The sequence below is a fragment of the Canis lupus genome, chromosome 26, assembly GCF_003254725.2.
Source record: "Canis lupus dingo isolate Sandy chromosome 26, ASM325472v2, whole genome shotgun sequence".
In the NCBI taxonomy this organism is placed as follows: Eukaryota; Metazoa; Chordata; class Mammalia; order Carnivora; family Canidae; genus Canis; species Canis lupus.
The window spans coordinates 23,537,952-23,555,164 of record NC_064268.1 but is presented as its reverse complement, the minus strand read 5'-3'; the positions used below and the strand labels follow the sequence as shown (position 1 = coordinate 23,555,164).

At 35.5% G+C, this 17,213-nt stretch overlaps 1 protein-coding gene across 5 annotated transcripts in view; it reads right to left on the bottom strand.

Moving 5' to 3' along the window:
* HORMAD2 (HORMA domain containing 2) overlaps positions 1-17,213 on the bottom strand; it is an 88,775-nt gene that overhangs the window by 66,283 nt on the left and 5,279 nt on the right. For all 5 annotated transcript variants that reach the window (XR_004809445.2, XM_049101713.1, XM_035706461.2 and 2 more), the window contains 4 exons: positions 14,495-14,582; positions 7,258-7,399; positions 4,781-4,844; positions 3,893-3,929 (listed from right to left, as the gene is read on the bottom strand). Coding sequence is in view for 4 of the 5 variants with exons in the window: in XM_049101713.1 (XP_048957670.1) it covers positions 3,893-3,929; positions 4,781-4,844; positions 7,258-7,399; positions 14,495-14,582 (331 nt within the window). In the remaining variant the exon portion in view is untranslated. The remainder of the gene's footprint in view (positions 1-3,892; positions 3,930-4,780; positions 4,845-7,257; positions 7,400-14,494; positions 14,583-17,213) is intronic.

Sequence of the window (17,213 nt, the reverse complement as noted above, 5' to 3'; positions counted from 1 at the left end):
TTGGGAGGCAAAAGATATACAAAATAATTCATTATTACTAAACATTAAATATGCCACCAGTATCTCCAAAAAATTGTGTCTTTTAAAACTATTCTATAAAAACAAAAATTTTAAAGTCTGATAAGTCTACGAAACCCTTGCCCTACCTACATACATATTAATACAAACAGATTCTCTCTGCTTGAAAGAGTAATCCAATATATAGAGATATAATCTAGCCTCTGATAAAAATTTTAAAACTGGAATACAAATTAGAAAATTTCTGGACCAGAGGTGCCTGGCTGGCTCAGTTGTTAGAGCATATGAGTCTTAATCTCAAGGTCATGAGTTCAAGCTCCATGTTGGTCATTAAACCTAGTTAAAAATTTAAAACTAAATGTATAAATAAATTTTTTTAAAGGTCCCAATCCATAATTTCTATCAAATTATTCACCTTTCTCACCCAAAGGACTAAAACTTTAGTGACACTGTGTGGCTATTTTCGTTACTGCATACAATTGATTTTAAGACTACACAGTAAAACTCTAATTTATATTATATGACTAATAGTTCATTCATTCAAAAATAGACATGGCCCCCAATCTCAGGGAGCATGAAGACCAACAGGAGAGAAAACATTAAACAAAAAAAGCAAACAGATAGGTACATAATTACAATTGTGTTAATTGCTATGACAAAGTAGCACAGGACACTTGAGAACATGAAACAAAATGACAATCTAAGCTGGGGTAGAGGTGTGTGTTCCAGGAAGACCTCTCTAAGAAAGTAGGCTGAGACCTGAAGGATATTTAGGGTGAGACTTGAAGGATAAATTGGAGCTAGCCATCTAAATGGTATGGATAGGGAAGACAATTTTGCAGGCAAAAGCAACAACCCATATAAAGGGAAAAAGCACTTGGCATGTCCTAGATCTTTGTGTGGCTTTAAAATGGCTAGCAATGGTGAGCGTGATGACATTTAGAAAGGCAGGTAGAAACTAGATCATACAGGTTCTCTGTGAAGGACTCTCAACTTTATTTTAGAAGCCTTGGAATATTTTCAGGCAACAGATTGATATTATTAGATTTCTGAAAGAATGTAGTGTGGATAGTGAGTTGGAATGGTAGGGGACTAAAAATGGGAGTAAGAGACAGATTAGGAGGCTTTGTACAATATAGTATCTTCTTTATAACTATCTAAAAATGCATGCATGTTTAAAGAATTTGAGCATAATATGAATTACAAAGGAAAGAGGGTAAAATCTCCCAAAATTTCACTAGAAATAATCATCATCTTCTACTGAAGAACATTTTAGATACTCCAATTTGACTTTACTCAAAGTATTTTTAACACATTTATTGTTTCCTAGCAGGAAATCAAGAGACTAACAACTGAAAACAAATATAAATACCACTAAGAGTCTAAGTCATCCATCTAAGGTGTTGTCATTTAATCTCCCAACACAGTAAATTTAATTAATTCAGTCATACAAGTAGTCATTTCAGTAAAATAAATCCATCAAACTAGGTAGATAATCTTTTTTACATCACATTGCTATTTTTGCACCTGTAACATTGTAATTATTTAAGAAATGACACTCCTTGAGTGGAGGGATCACACCTTTCCCTTATTTTTATCTCACCCAGTATTTAGGTACAATGTCTGTTACAGATTAAATAGATAAAAAAGGAAGAGAGGAAGGAAGAGAATGAAGGAAGGAGAGGAGAAAGGAGGGAAAGAACAAAAGTAGAGACAAAGGGAGGGAAGAAGGGAGGAAGGGAGACAGGGAGGAAAGGGGAAAAGAGTTAACATTTACATAGTGTTTGTTATATGCTAGACATTGTTCTAAACATTTTATATCAGTGGTTCTCAAAGTATGGTCCCTAGACCAGCAGTCTCAATATCACCTGAAATTTATCTGAAATGCAAAAGTCTCACATCAGAGATTTTGGGGTGGGGCCTGACAATGTGTGTTTTAACAAGTCCTCCAGGGGATTCCAATGCAAACTAACATTTGAAAATCAGTGCTTTAGATTAGTTCATTTAATTTTCAAAAAACCCTAAGAGGTAAGTTCTATTATTATCCCCACTTTGTATATAAAGCAACGAAGGTACCAAGAGGTAAGTACTTGCCCAAGATTACACAGGTGTTAAATCCAGAACTGGGATTCCCTTTAGACTGATTCCAAAACTTGTGCTCTTAACTGTTTTGCACTGCCTCTCAATGATGGATGCTCAATAAATGTTGCTAAATGAATGGATGAAGGAGAATGAATGAGTAGCGTTTGTATGCTGGTGATGACTTTCTCCATTTAAACCTGTCCAAATACTAAGGGCCTTCAAAGTTCAAAAGCCATTTTCTCCCAAAGATTTCCCTCATGTTCCTTGCTAAATACAACCTCTCCTTTTCCACACTTGTATTGCACACAATCAGTATCTTTTCTTTAGCATGTATATATTTCTAATGAGTATTACGGGTATTTATATTTGTGATAGAGCTATAGTCAAAATATCTGATATTTTTACATAAAAAATGTAAACATTTTTAATGTAAAAATATCAAACTGATGTAGAAAAAAAAATCAGTATTTAACAGTCCAATATGGCACAGGTACTGGCCAATCAGAAAGGATGCCAACTTAGCTTTGGTTGCTGGGTTCCTGGAAGCTCCTCTGGGCCAGATGCTAACCCTTTGGTTGCTAGATTATGGATAGGTCTAGGGAGATCCCAAATGAGACAATGGTGAGGTGAGGGGGAGACAACGGTGGAGGTCACTAAGGGTCCTCGCAAAACAGCTATTTATCACCTGATATAAAGTATTTCAATAATTTAATAACAGGCACAGCCGGGCCAGTGTTTATCAGCCATGCATATGAATATCATTTATCTTCTGCCATGGTCTAGATCCTTGTGTGCACAACCCGTATCTGTTTTAATTTTGTATCTCTCAGTTTCCCAGGTCAGTGTTGAATGAATTATAAAAAAGAACTGTTTATTGTAAAAGGAAATGTATGAGTGCAACTAAATAATCCAAGATAAGGCTTATTCACCTCAAAATTTCTTAAGGGAATATGAATTGAGAAGAATTTATTTATTTTTAAAGATTTTATTTATTTATTCATAGACACACAGAGAGGCAGAGACACAGGCAGAGGGAGAAGCAGGCTCCATGCAGGGAGCCCAACGTGGGACTCAATCCGGGGTCTCCAGGATCACAACCCAGGCTGCAGGCAGTGCCAAACCACTGTGCCACCAGGGCTGCCCCAAATTGAGAAGAATTTAAAAGAAGATTTGGATGGGAAGGAAGAGGGGAAACAGTGGTAGAAGGTTCATTTATATACATTTTGTCTCTTCAATTAGGACTAGAGCCTCTAATTTTTACACCCTTCATAGCTGTCTTGGGCAGCAAGAAAGATCTAATGCACTTAAAATTCAAGCTGCATTTTTAAAAATCCAAGGTACAATACTAGCTATTGGAGGGAACAGGTTATATACATGAACCAAACATAGTTAATAAAATAATTAAAATAGAATAAATACTAATTATTCAAGTCCGTTTTTTCCTTTCATATCTGTGAACTGAATCACAACTATTTTGAACATGTTCAATGTGCTAAATGCCAGATTCTTGTCTCCCCTGTCCCACATCCTCTGGATCTTTTCCAGTGACTTCAGAGGAAATTCTGTGGTCAAAAAGATATGAGTATGTAAAAGAGAAAAATGAAGGTTTCCTTTCTAATCGATGAAACCAAGACATCAACAAGACAGCAAAGACATAAAAAGAAACTTTCATAAATGCAAATGTAGGCACTAGTGCGCTGTTAATACACAACAACAAAATAAAAGCTAAACTTTTTTTTAAGGTATAAAAGGTAAGTCTTTAATTATGGTGTAAATTTAAAAACATTCTTACGTATTTCTTTTCCAAAGCATCAAAACAACCTTGGATCCTGTCAAGAAATAAATGTTTGATGTCAATTTGGGCCAGATGTAAAAGCCAAAAAAATTCCAAGTACAGAACTGATTTATAATTTTTGTTTTTAAGTACATTAAGTAGGTAATCATTTTACCTTTCCCATTTGAGCTTTTTTGAAATCTCCCAGTGTCATTTAATATGTTGTTAGATCTTTATAGGTAATAGGTAAACAATTTTAAGGTAGAGAACCCCATCTTACATTCCTTTTTGTCTGCCATAATGTTTAGGATACTGACATGCATATGAGGAGTAATCAAATTTTGATTGATATTTTTCTTTTTTTTAATTTTTGTTATTGAAGGTGACATACAGTGCTATATTTGTTTCAAGAATACAATTATTTTTCTTTATACAAGTTCATTTTCTTCAAAAACAAAACTAAGTCAGTATCTTAAAATTAGATTGAATAATTGTTTTAAATTTCCAGGAAATTGTGAAAAAAAGAAGGAAGAAAGGAAAGAAGGAAGGAAGGAAAGAAGGAAAGAAGGAAGGAAGGAAAGAAAATAAGAAAGGAAGGGTTTTAAGGAAATGATCTTACCAAATAGTCTTTTTTTTTTTTTTAAGATTTTATTTATTTACTCATGAGAGACACAGAGAGAGAGAGAGAGAGGCAGAGAGACACAGGTAGAGGGAGAAGCAGGCTCCCTGCAGGGAGCCCGACATGGGACTCAATCCCAGGACTCCAGAATCATGCCCCCCCCCCGGGACGAAGGCAGGCGTTTAACTGCTGAGCCACCCAGGGATCCCTCAAATAAAGTCTTATGGGTAATTTCAGCCATGACAAAAATAATGTTGTTCAACTTTTGTGGAATTTCAGTTACTTACCATTTGATAATATGCAGTGACCCAGGACATTTTTTATCTTCTCGAAGGATTTTTAAACTGAGGTCTACAAAAATAGAAACATAGGCTATTTTCCTCTACTAAATGATTACTGTACTAAAATTGTCCATGCTAAACAAGGGTATTTCCTTTACTTTATTTATATATCTTAATTTTATAACTTATAAAAACATTTTGAATCTCTAAATACCTACTTTAAAAATAAATCCTATGTTGAAAACTAGCTTAGTCTAATTTTGATCATAGTCTAGCAGTCTCCCCTTCTACAATGCAACACAACTGACTTGTTGTCACTTCTCTGCTTCTGTTAAATTCCAAGTAGTCATAAGGGACTATTGAGACCATCTCCATTAACCAATTTAAAACATGTACCTTAATCTCAAATTAGTTCTCTCATATTTCTCTCCCCTCTAAATGAAAATAAAGATAAGATTTTTCCCATGGATTATTCTCAAATATTAATTTCCAACTGAAATTCAACTACCTTACTATAGTGAGAGAACAGGAAAATCATATTTAAAGAGTTTTGGCTTAGATCAGTCCAAAATCTATCACTGATTCACATATGACTTTGCATATCACTTCACCTTTTCATATTGTTTTCCTATCCTAAAACTGATGTTCCTCTACCTCTGTTGAGGTACATGAAAATTACCACATGTTGGTATAATATTTAGAGATCACCAAAAGGAGAGTGACATAGGAGTACTGAGCATTTTTATGATATATGTTACTTTAAGACCAAACACTGAGAGGGAGACCTATAACTTCTACTAAAACTATCACAAAAAATAAAGCTATAAGTAATAGTATTACCTCTATTGGAAGGAAGGAAGGAAGGAAGGAAGGAAGGAAGGAAGGAAGGAAGGAAGGAAGGGAGGGAGGGAGGGAGGGAGGAAGGAAGGAAGGAAAGAAGGAAAGGAGGAAAGGAGGAAAGAAGGAAAGAAGGAAAGAAGGAAAGAAGGAAAGAAGGAAGGGCCGGCCTAAAATTGAGTCACTTGTTCCCCACAAGGAGCAAATCAAGACTTAATTGCAGGAATGTAATCTTTAACCAGTCAATCTGGTATTTTCTGATCAATACTAGTGAGGTAATCAGCATGGTAGGCCCCCACCCCTCCCCCCCACCCAAGGAAGGTGACCTTGCCTGAAATAAACCTTTCTCTTCTTTTTACTAATGACTTCCTTGTCCCACTCTGTTTCTGTCTATCAATTTGTAATGCTCCTCAGAGCTCCTTTCTTTTTGCTAGATTGGTTGCTGCACTATTTATGAATCATCGAATAAAACCAATTAGATCTTCAAATATACTTAGTTGAATTTTTTTTAACATCCGCCCCCCTCACCATGCCTAGGGTAGTGATGGGCACATAATAAGCCCTTAATTAGTTACCCCAAACATATCTTTTTCCACTTTTTCCAATTCTGTTCCAAACAAGGAGAAATGCAACCAAGTGCTACCTATAAACATATTCACTATTACAGATTTATATTCTATAGACCAAAAGAAGACATGATACAAATGAAGTTGTCATGACTGAAAACATCATGCTTTTGGATTTACAGCACACATGCATTTCGTTGATGCTAGTATAGGGGATGAAATGTTAAGAAAATTCAATTGGAATGAGACCAATATATCATTAAATACAGATGTGAGGAATTTAAAGTAAAGTTAGATTTTGAAAAATAAGATCTTACAAGGAAACTTATAGCTCTCTACATTTATTTTCCTAAATGATAGTTCCCATTTTAGTGACAAATCAGCAAGATTTTCTGAAGTTACCACAATCCAGCTTTTTAGGCTAATGATAAGAGTCTAAAAAATTGAAGAGCCCTAGGTACATTTTTTTTTCTTTTCAGTACAAGAGAAGGAAAGGAGCCAAAACAATTTGTAATATAAGGAAATAAGATCATCAGTGTAAGACACAAGAAATAAAAAGGAGTAAAGTTAGGAGACAATTGAGAAAAGAAAGGCACTGATTAGAATAATCATGCAAATCGACAAATGGGTTTGGCATGAATATGCTTTTCTTTCAGCATATTTGTATGTGTTAACAGGAAGAAGAGTTTTTCACCTGACTCCATTAAACTGCCTCAGTGCCAAAGTATACCTTAAAGAACAAACTCAACTGAGACACAAAATAGCACAAATCTACAGCTACCCAAATAGATTTTTATCTGGCTGTTGCTTTTAAAGGTATGGTTAAGAATTACTGGGCTTGTCTATACAGATTTCTTTTCTTCTCAGTCTGTCATTTGGTATCTAGCCAGGAACTAATGATTCCTATAAGTAAAACCACTAAACATACTGAAATTAAAATGGAAAATGAATTAGCAAATTGATCTTGAAGAACAAGCCATGACTTGGAATTAGCACACTCTCTGAGAAAGGAAAGGTTTATTCCTGCCAAGTAGAGGAAAGGACTGCAACAGCCAAGGTAACCACTTAGTTAAACTTTACCATCCAAATGGCGTTCTCCATAAGAGCTCTCTGGAAACAGTCCTCTTAGATATGTTATACATGAGATAGAAGTAGCAAAAAGCTTCTTCACCATGATCAATGACTCATGCTCATTAGTGATTTGGGATGGAAAAACTGTTTCCTGGGGGAAAAAAAAGATGAAAAAGATTAGTATTCTTTAATATATTCAGCCATGATGCCATTACCACAGACACGATAGAAAGATTTTTCAAGACTTCAAATCTGATACTTTTTTTTTTCAAATCTGATACTTTTAAAGATAATCAAAAGGAAACACAGCTTTGAAAAATTGCATTAAATTTGATATCCATAGGCAAAGCAGAGCAGAAAGGCAGGGAAAGTTACCAAGTAATTCAAGACTAATATAATTTATTTCACGATGATCCATGGGTTTGAGGCAAAATTGGAATATTACTATCATCTCCTCCCCCCGCCCTACTTTTTTTTTTTTTTTTTTTTACGTAATCTCCTTCCCTTTCACACACTCCTCAGAATACAATGCAATCTGTCTTTTATACCCTCCATTCTATACTATTCTCTCCAGAGTTATCAGGTACATCCTGTCTTTGATCTCTTCTGTCCTTCCTACTGTGTAACTTCTCTGCAGTGTTTGACACTTCTGCCCAAACCTTCCTCTTCTCTTTCAGCTGCTATAACACTGTCTTCTTTTGATTTTTCATCCATCCCTCCATATCTATCTCAGTCTCTTTTATTTCTTCCAGTTTTTTCTGCCCTTTAAATTCTATCTTTAGTCCTTTTCTCTTTGCATAGTTCTTGCTTTTGGGGTAATCTCATCTAGTCTAACTGCTTTGGCTATAGCCTACACAGAGGAGACTTCAAGTCTTCTGTTCTGAGCTCCACTTCTATGTTTCTGTTCTGTGAACATCTGTATCTAGACCACTTTGTAGACCCCTCATACTCAGTTTATCTCAATCATCTTTAATTGACACTTGATCCCAAATTTTATTGTCAGACAAATCAATCAGCTTCCATTCCAATCATTCAGGCTAGAAATAGGGGGATCTTTGGCTTCTCTTTTTCCTTCATATCCCATTTCCAATCACTAAATCCTATAATTCTCTCTCTTTTTTTTTTAATTTTTATTTATTTATGATAGTTACAGAGAGAGAGAGAGAGAGGCAGAGACACAGGCAGAGGGAGAAGCAGGCTCCATGCACCGGGAGCCCGATGTGGGATTCGATCCCGGGTCTCCAGGATCGCGCCCTGGGCCAAAGGCAGGCGCCAAACCGCTGCGCCACCCAGGGATCCCCTATAATTCTCTCTTAAGGAATCCTCAAATGTATATTTTCCTTTCCCTTCTCACTGCCACTGCCTTGACTCAGGGCATACTTATTTCTTTCCTTTATTACTGCTGTAGTCCCTGATCTCCCTGCCAACAACTCTCATTCATTCTTGTCCTTCATATCACCATCATTATTAACTTTAAAAATACAAATTGTATTACAACATGACCAGTGTTCACGCAGGATAGAGTTCAAGTATCAGTATTGGATTTGCGAACTATCAGTCTTATCCTTGCCTAGCTCTCTTGCCTCATCTGCCAACCCCTTCTTCTCTGCCCCTACTCCCTATCCTTTCTATGCACCTCACTCTAGCTATGTGGAACCACTATTCATTTACTATTCTACTACCATGTATCTCCATACTTTTGTGCTTTGCTGAAGCTAGAGTTCTGTAGAATACTGAGGTTCTGTAAAATGTCAGATAACTTTCTACAAAATATATGGATGTTAACAATAGTTTCCTTCTAAATTTTATAATGTGTGTATGATATATTGAAAAATTTATAGTTATTCTTAAATGATTGGAAGGTCTGCCTTAAGAAATCATATGCCATATTAGGAATGTCATAAGACAGATGCATGAATTTTAGTTCAGTATATAAGAATTGTCTAGAGGCACCTGGGTGGCACAGTCAGGTGAGTGTCCAACTTTTGGCTTTGGCTCTAAGTCTCAGGGTCATGGGATCAAGTCCCAGCATAGGGATCCATGCGGAATCTGCTTGGGATTCTCTCTCCTTCTCCGTCTGTCCCTCCCCATTCTGCTCCCTTTTCTTTAAAATGAATAAATACATCTTTTAAAAAAATGTCTACTAAATACAATACAGAATATTTGCTGAGAGTTTGTTCTGCATCTTGAGTTACCATTTCAACATATGTTTGCCACATTCAGTATTTACTGTGTACATGTATAAAAATAAAATTTTGATCATTTTTGCACAATTAGTCTGAGACTGCTTTTTGCTTTCTTATTTAATTTAAACACAAAATATGTCTCATGAACTCCAGCTGGTATTGTGTCAATACATTTTAATTTTAAAGTATTTTCCAAATATCGATGAATTAGATTATATTAAACTTAAGAACTCCTGTTCAAAGAAGCAACTCGCTTAGGAGTAGAATTCTCAATACTTGCATCTGCAAAGGACTCATATCCAGGATATACGAAGAATTCCTAAAATTCACTAAGAAAAAAATAGACACTCAAAAAGAAAAATATGGATAAAAGACTTGAATAGACACTCCACAAAACAGGATATCCAAATGGCCAGTAAACAGTGCTCAAATGGGGCGCCAAGGTGGCTCAGGTGGGTTAGTATCCGATGCTTGATTTCAGCTCAGGTCATGATCTCAAGGATTGTGAGATCGAGCCCTGTGTCAGGCTTCATGCTGGATCTGGAGTGTCTCTCTCTCTCTCTCTGTCTCTCTCTCTCTCTCTCTGCCCCTCCCTTTCCCTAAAAAAAAAAATGCTCAAACTTTGTTAGGGACATGCACACTAACACCACAATGAGGGGCACCTGGGTGGCTCAGTTGTTGAGCATCTGCCTTTGATTCCAGAGTCCTAGGATCGAGTCCACATCAGGCTCCCTGCAGGGAGCCTGCTTTTCCTTCTGCCTATGTCTCTGCCTCTCTCTCTCTCTCTCTCTCTCTCTCTCCTGTCTCTTATGAACAAATAAATAAGATTTTTTTTAAAAAGAATAGCTTCTCCCTGATATTTAAAAAAATAAAATAAAACCACAAGAACACTACATACCTAACAAAACAGCTAATATTTTTAAAAATCAGAAAATATCAAATGTTGATAAAGATGTGAATCAGTCAAAACTTTTATTAAATACTGTTTACAGGAGCATACTAAATGGGTACAACCTCTTTGGAAAATATGCTTAGTGGTATCCACTAAAGCTAAAGATACACATATTCTATGATCCATATTTCACTCATAAGTATACACTTGACAGATATACATACATATGCTCACCAAAGAACATTTATAACAGCTTTTTTTGTAATGGACCCCAAATGGAAACTATCCAAATGCCCAATAACAAAAGAATGAATAAACAAATTGTAATATATCCCCATAATGGAATATTATACAGATATGAGAATGATCTACAACTGTTCTTTTTTTTTTACAACTGTTCTTAACAATACTGATGACTCTCACACATAAATCTGAGCAAAATAAACCAGATAAAAATTATTACTACCGATTTCACTTATATAAAATACAAAAGTAGGTGAAACTACTACTTTTATGCTGTCAGAAGTCAGGATGGTTAAGTCTCTGATTATTTTAGTCAAATTCAGGTCTTTTTACTATACTACACAGTTTCTACTGTTGAAATTTTAATAATTCTGTTACTTAGAGGCAGGTATGACCCACAAATATGCCTTTGATGAAGAACTCCCAAAAGCTTTTTTTTTCTTCCTTTTTTAGCATAACACTTTTTAAAATTTAAATTCCATTAGCCAACATATAGTACATCATTAATTTCATATGTAGTTTTCAGTAATTCACCAATTATGACCAAAAGCTTTTCTTTCTTTTAATGTATTTATGTAATCTCTACACTCAATGTAGGGCTTGACCTCATGACCTCAAGATCAAGAGTTAAATGCTCTTCCAACTGAGTCAGCCATGTGCCCCCCAAAAAGCTTCTTTTTTTTTTTAAGATTTATTTATTGGGATGCCTGGGTGGCTCAGCACTTGAGTGTCCGCCTTTGACTTGGGGTGTGATCCCAGGGTCCTAGGATCGAGTCCCACATCGGGCTTCCTGCATGGAGCCTGCTTCTCCCTCTGCCTGTGTCTCTGCCTCTCTCTCTGTGTGTCTCTCATGAATAAATAAATAAAATATTTTTTTAAAAAGGATTTATTTATTTGAAGGGAGAGGGGCAGAGGAAGAGGGAAAGACAGAATCTCAAGCAGACCTGACACAGGGCTCAATCTCAAGACCCTAAGATCATGACCTGAGCTGAAACCAAGAATCGGATGCTTAACCGATGGAACCACCCAAGCACCCCCTAAAAAAGCTTTCTGTATCTGTATTCCAAAGACATTCTAGTCATGATTTTGCTATATAAGCTTTGTTCTTCTTTGGTATACATATAGTCGCAATGAATGATCAAACTATATCATATTCAGTTGTTAAAAATATATAATAAAATTATTACTCTTGCATGTATGAAAGGAAATTGGAAGACAAATCAGTATGGATCTTAAAAGCCAGGTTAAGGAATTTATGCTTTATTCTGCAATCATTGGAAACTCAGTTTGATCAGGAGAGTGAGTAAAGTAATCGTTTTAGGAATGTTAAGCTATAGTAGAAGTAGGAAAAATTGAAGCTGAAGGAGAATTAGGTGTGAATGTCGTGTGCATGTGTATATGCATGTGCATGTAAAATTTTTTTTTAATTTTTATTTATTTATGATAGTCACACCACAGAGAGAGAGAGAGAGGCAGAGACACAGGCAGAGGGAGAAGCAGGATCCATGCACCGGGAGCCCGACGTGGGATTCGATCCCGGATCTCCAGGATCGCGCCCTGGGCCAAAGGCAGGCGCCGAACCGCTGCGCCACCCAGGGATCCCGCATGTAAAATTTTATAGAAAATTGTTTTTTGTACCCACAGATCCTGAGAAATTAAGGTTCTTTTGAGTAATTGGGTAATAGCTGGCATGGCATGCATATATAATAATTTATTGAAAACTTGCCAAAACTCAGAGGCGGTACTAGAGTAATAACCATTTGTAAAATTAAATAACCTGAAAGTATAAAGACATATATTTTTAATATAGACTCTAAAAGGCCATTTGTAGTAATGAAGATCAATAGTTGGAAAATCCCTCTAGAGTTCTATTATTTTTCTACTCCAGGGATTTTTTTTTCTTAGCTCAACTGATCTAATACTTTAGCTCAACTGATCTAATACTTTAAGGGTCATCATCAATGTTTTTGTAAAAGTCTAATACAAAAAAAAAAAACACAAAAAAAAAAAAAAAAAAAAAAAAAAAAAAAAAAAAGTCTAATACATAAAAATACTATGACTTGATAATAGAAAATATTATTATAAGTTATTTTAACAATATAGTGTGCTAATGATATAAGTGCTGTTTGACAGCTTAGCTGTCAAGTTACACTACCTAAGACAAGTTACTTTACTTCTCTGTACTTCAGCATCCTCCTTAATGTGAGGCTTAATTGAAATAATAATATAAATCCCTTGGCACAGTGCCCAGTACATGTAAGTCTGAAATAAATGTTATTATTATTGCTTTAAGTATTAAATAGAAAAATCATACAGTCACTTAAAATTTACTGGGAAAAGTAGTTCCTGCAGTCCAAACTACAAGGATCTGTTTATATCAAAAAGTTAATTTGCTAATTTACAGTGAGAAAAATAACACCCAAGCTGATTGCAATTCATATACCCAGTTCAGCATTCTCCCCACTGTTCCAGGAAAGAAGCCCACTTAGGAAATCAAATCAGATCAGGAATCCAGTGAGTATATTGAATTTGACCCAGAAAGATGACTGCTTTCTCTCTGCACTAATTCTTCTTCAACCTGAATCTTGTCCTTTTTTACTACAGCTGAATATTCCTAAAACAATTTTATTCATGTTCCTGATCAAACCCACTGACTGTCCACTGATTGAAAAATAAAGTATAAATTCCTCAGCTTGGCTTTTACGATCCATATTAATTTGTTTCCAAAGTTCCCATTCAATTTTGTTTCCTACTTCTGTCCAACATGATGTCCCTCAACTCCAGTAAGGATGGGTTCTTCATTATTCTCTAAAATATGCCATAATCATTTTTCATTTTGAGCCAAAGCATATTGATAGTTTTTCCTCATAGAATTCTCTTCTCTCTCCTCTATTCAAATCCTTTTTATTATTCAAAGTCTATCTTAAGTCACATTTCCTACATGAGTAATACACAAACCATTCAAGTCTATATAAAGTCTCTAAATTCCCGTAATTTATATTGCTTTACTCTTTTTCACATATATGTAATACATATACTGCTTTGTGTATTGGCGTAACTCCTCTAAATCCTATTTCCCTTACCAGATTCTAAACTAGAAGATAAAGATTTATTTTATTCTCTCAGAGAATAACACCATTATATATATATATGTGTGTGTATGTGTGTGTGTGTAGTATTTATATATACACACACACATACACACATGTATGTATATACATTATATAATATTGAGATCTCAATTAATAAGTGAATGATTCATTAATGAATGTCATGGGGCAAGATACACCTGCCCTTATGAACTCAGGAGGGTTGTTTGACTCTGGCATGCTCTCTCCTCCAAGTTCCTGTCAGTGTTCTCTCCTCAGTTTTTTTTTTTTTTTTTAAGATTTTATTTATTTATCCATGAGAGGCACAGAGAGAGAGAGGCAGAAACATAGGCAAAGGGAGAGCGAGAAGCAGGCTCCTGTGGGGAGCCCAATGCCAGACTTGATCCCAGATCCTGGGATAACCCCTTGAGTGGAAGACAGATGCTCAACCACTGAGCCACCCAGGTGTTCCCCTCTCCTCAGCCCTTATAATTACATCACAGTGCATATCAGAAATTTCCTAATTGCTTGATAGTAAATGTCTAACAAGAAATCATTCTCTTTAAACATCCTTTTGTTTCTGATTTCTTTTACTCTAGAAAACCTAAATACATAAACATGAAACAAGCATCCATTAAGTTACTTTGTAGGAATGTATTCTAATTTCTTGAACATCCTCAGTCGATTAGGCAGTTAAAATGTAGACATACTCTGATAAAATATGTGCCAATTAACTGACAAAACTGCTATTTTAAAAAAACACCAAAGATTAAAGTCATGATTCTGAACTAACTCACTAAATAGTTATTGATTTTCCTTTAATTCTTAGTAATTACCTTAGATGCCTTATGAATTTTGATAGAGTGAGAGAGCTGAGCAGTGGCCATTGTAGTAATGTACCAGGATTCTTTTAACAAGTCAGACCTGTGGGGGTGGGAAAAAAATTAGACTTTGCCTGACATAATATTTGTTGTGAATTTTCTAAAGAACTACATAATTAGCATTTGACTGTATTCTTTGGAAAATTAGTTTAATAAACATTTTTATCTCCACTACTCATTTTCCATAAATTTGGCATAAGATCTCTGGATTGGTTTTTTCAACCACCCAGTGAGAATTTAAGTTGATTTGCTTGTTCCCAAATACATATGAAGGAGAAGAATAAATTGTAAATCACCTAAAGATACGATATATTTTATTCATCCTTGTTATTTCCTTAGAGTGCAACTGTGTTCTGTATATAGCAGGGGCTCAAAACATTTCTTGAATTAACTTTATGTGTTATTTGTTTTCTTTCTTTCTTTTTAAAAAATATTTTATTTATTTATTCATGAGAGACACACAGAGAGAGGCAGAGACATAAGCAGAGGAAGAAGCAGGTTCCCTGCAGGGAGCCTGATGCTGGACCCATCCCAGGATCCCAGGATCATGATCTGAGCCGAAGGCAGATGCTCAACCACTGAGCCACCCAGGTGCCCCTGTTATTGGTTTTCAAAGGTAACTCAAAAGTAGAAGTTTACACTTCACACCCATTAGGATGGCTATCCCCCCAAAATGGAAAATAATAATGTTGGTGAAGATGTGGGGAAATTGGAACCCTTGTGCATTGTGGTGGGAATCATACAGCTGCTATAAAAAACAGTATGGCAGTTCCTGAAAAAGTTAAACAGAATTACCATACTATCCAGCAATTCCACTTCTAGGTATATACGCCAAAGAACTGAAAGCAGGAATTCAGATACTTGTACACTAATGTTCACAGCAGTATTATTTAAAATATCTAAAAGGTGGAAACAACCCAAATGTCTACCAACAGTTGAATGGGTTTTTTAAAATGTGGTAAATACAATGATATACAGAAGCCTTAAAAAGGAATGACATTCTGATACATGCTACAACATGGATGAACCTTGAAAACATTATGCTAAGTAAAATAAGCCAGACACAAAAGAACAAATATTGCCTGATTTCACTTATATGAAGTAGAGGTACCCAAAGTAGTCAACGTCATAGGGACAGAAAGAATAGAGGTTACAAAGAGCTGAAGGGTGGAAAAAATCGGGTTTTTAAAAAGTACACAGTTTTTGTTCAGGATAATGAAAATTTTCTAGGAATGGATGGGGTGATGGTTGTATAACACCATGAATGCACTTAGTGGCACTGAATTATATACTTGAGAATGGGTGAAGCGGTAAATTTTGTATTATGTGTATTTTAACACCATAAAACCATTAACATTAAAAATACATCTGGTTTGGGGGCACCTGGCTGGCTTAGTGGGTAGAGCGTGTGACTTTTGACCTTGGGATCACAGGTTTGAGTCCCCACATTAGGGGTAGAATTTACTATAAACAAAAAATTAAAACAGAAGGACTTTAAATTGTAAAAAGATACAGCTAGTTTTCACTCCTATTGCTTCACTAGCATAAAAAAAGAAGCAAATTTCCCTTTTTCCCCCCAAAGTCCTTAATTTAATTCACTGGGGCTTCTTTTCAACATTTTATGGAATTCTGACCAAGATATTTATAAAATAGCCCATTTAAAGTAATTCCATTCTGGATCACCCAGGATAACCTGTGACTTTTTTTGGTGTATAGGTTAATGCAAGATCCTGGTTGATTTTGCAAATAAAAGAAGGCAGAATCATTTGAGGACACTGCCACAAGATGGTGATAGAGATTATAAACAAGCAGTATTTAATTTCTCTCAAATTACTTCTTCAGAGTAGCACTAGGGGACACTCTTTTACAATATCTTATAGGATACTGAAAACCACCTAATAGTTCTTCAGTCCTTAAAGATTCCAAGATATCTTTTGTTGACTTCAGAATATAGCCTTCATTTCTGTGTATAACCTTCAAATCTGACTCAACACATCAATTGCTTCCCTTAAAACTTGAAGAAATAAAATGAGCAAAATATGTAACTACAAGAGTCCAAGCTTTAGTTCTGGCCCATTAAACCATGTAAACGACTCCCTACTGGGGTAGTTATTAGCCTTAGAGACAATATATCACAATAAGAAGAATTTTTAGATTTCTACATTGATTTCTTTTTTTAAAGTCGGCTCTATGTCCGATGTGGAGCCTAACATAGGACTTGAACTCATGACTCTGAAATCAAGACTCCAAGATCAAGACCTGAGCTGAGATCAAGGGCTGGGCCTTTAACCAGCAGCCACTTAGGGGCCCCACTACATTAATTTTTTTCAATTTCTCTATGGGGTGCCTGGATGACTCAGTCAGTGAAGCATGTAGCTTTTGATCTTGGGGTTGTAAGTTCAAGTCCCACATTGGGTATAGAGATTACTTAAATAAATAAACTTTAAAAAAATTTTTTTCTATGATGGTAAGACATTCTGATGGCATTTCTAGAGAATCAAGACCTGAAAAAAAGCATCAGCCAATTAGAATATAATGCATTATTACATCTATATTGGAATGTACAGATAACCTGGATTAATCTGATACTATCACTGAAAACTCTGAGACAATCAGGGCACTTGCTTTTGAAAAAGAATTCAAAGCTAGTCACTATTAGCATTTGGTAAATACT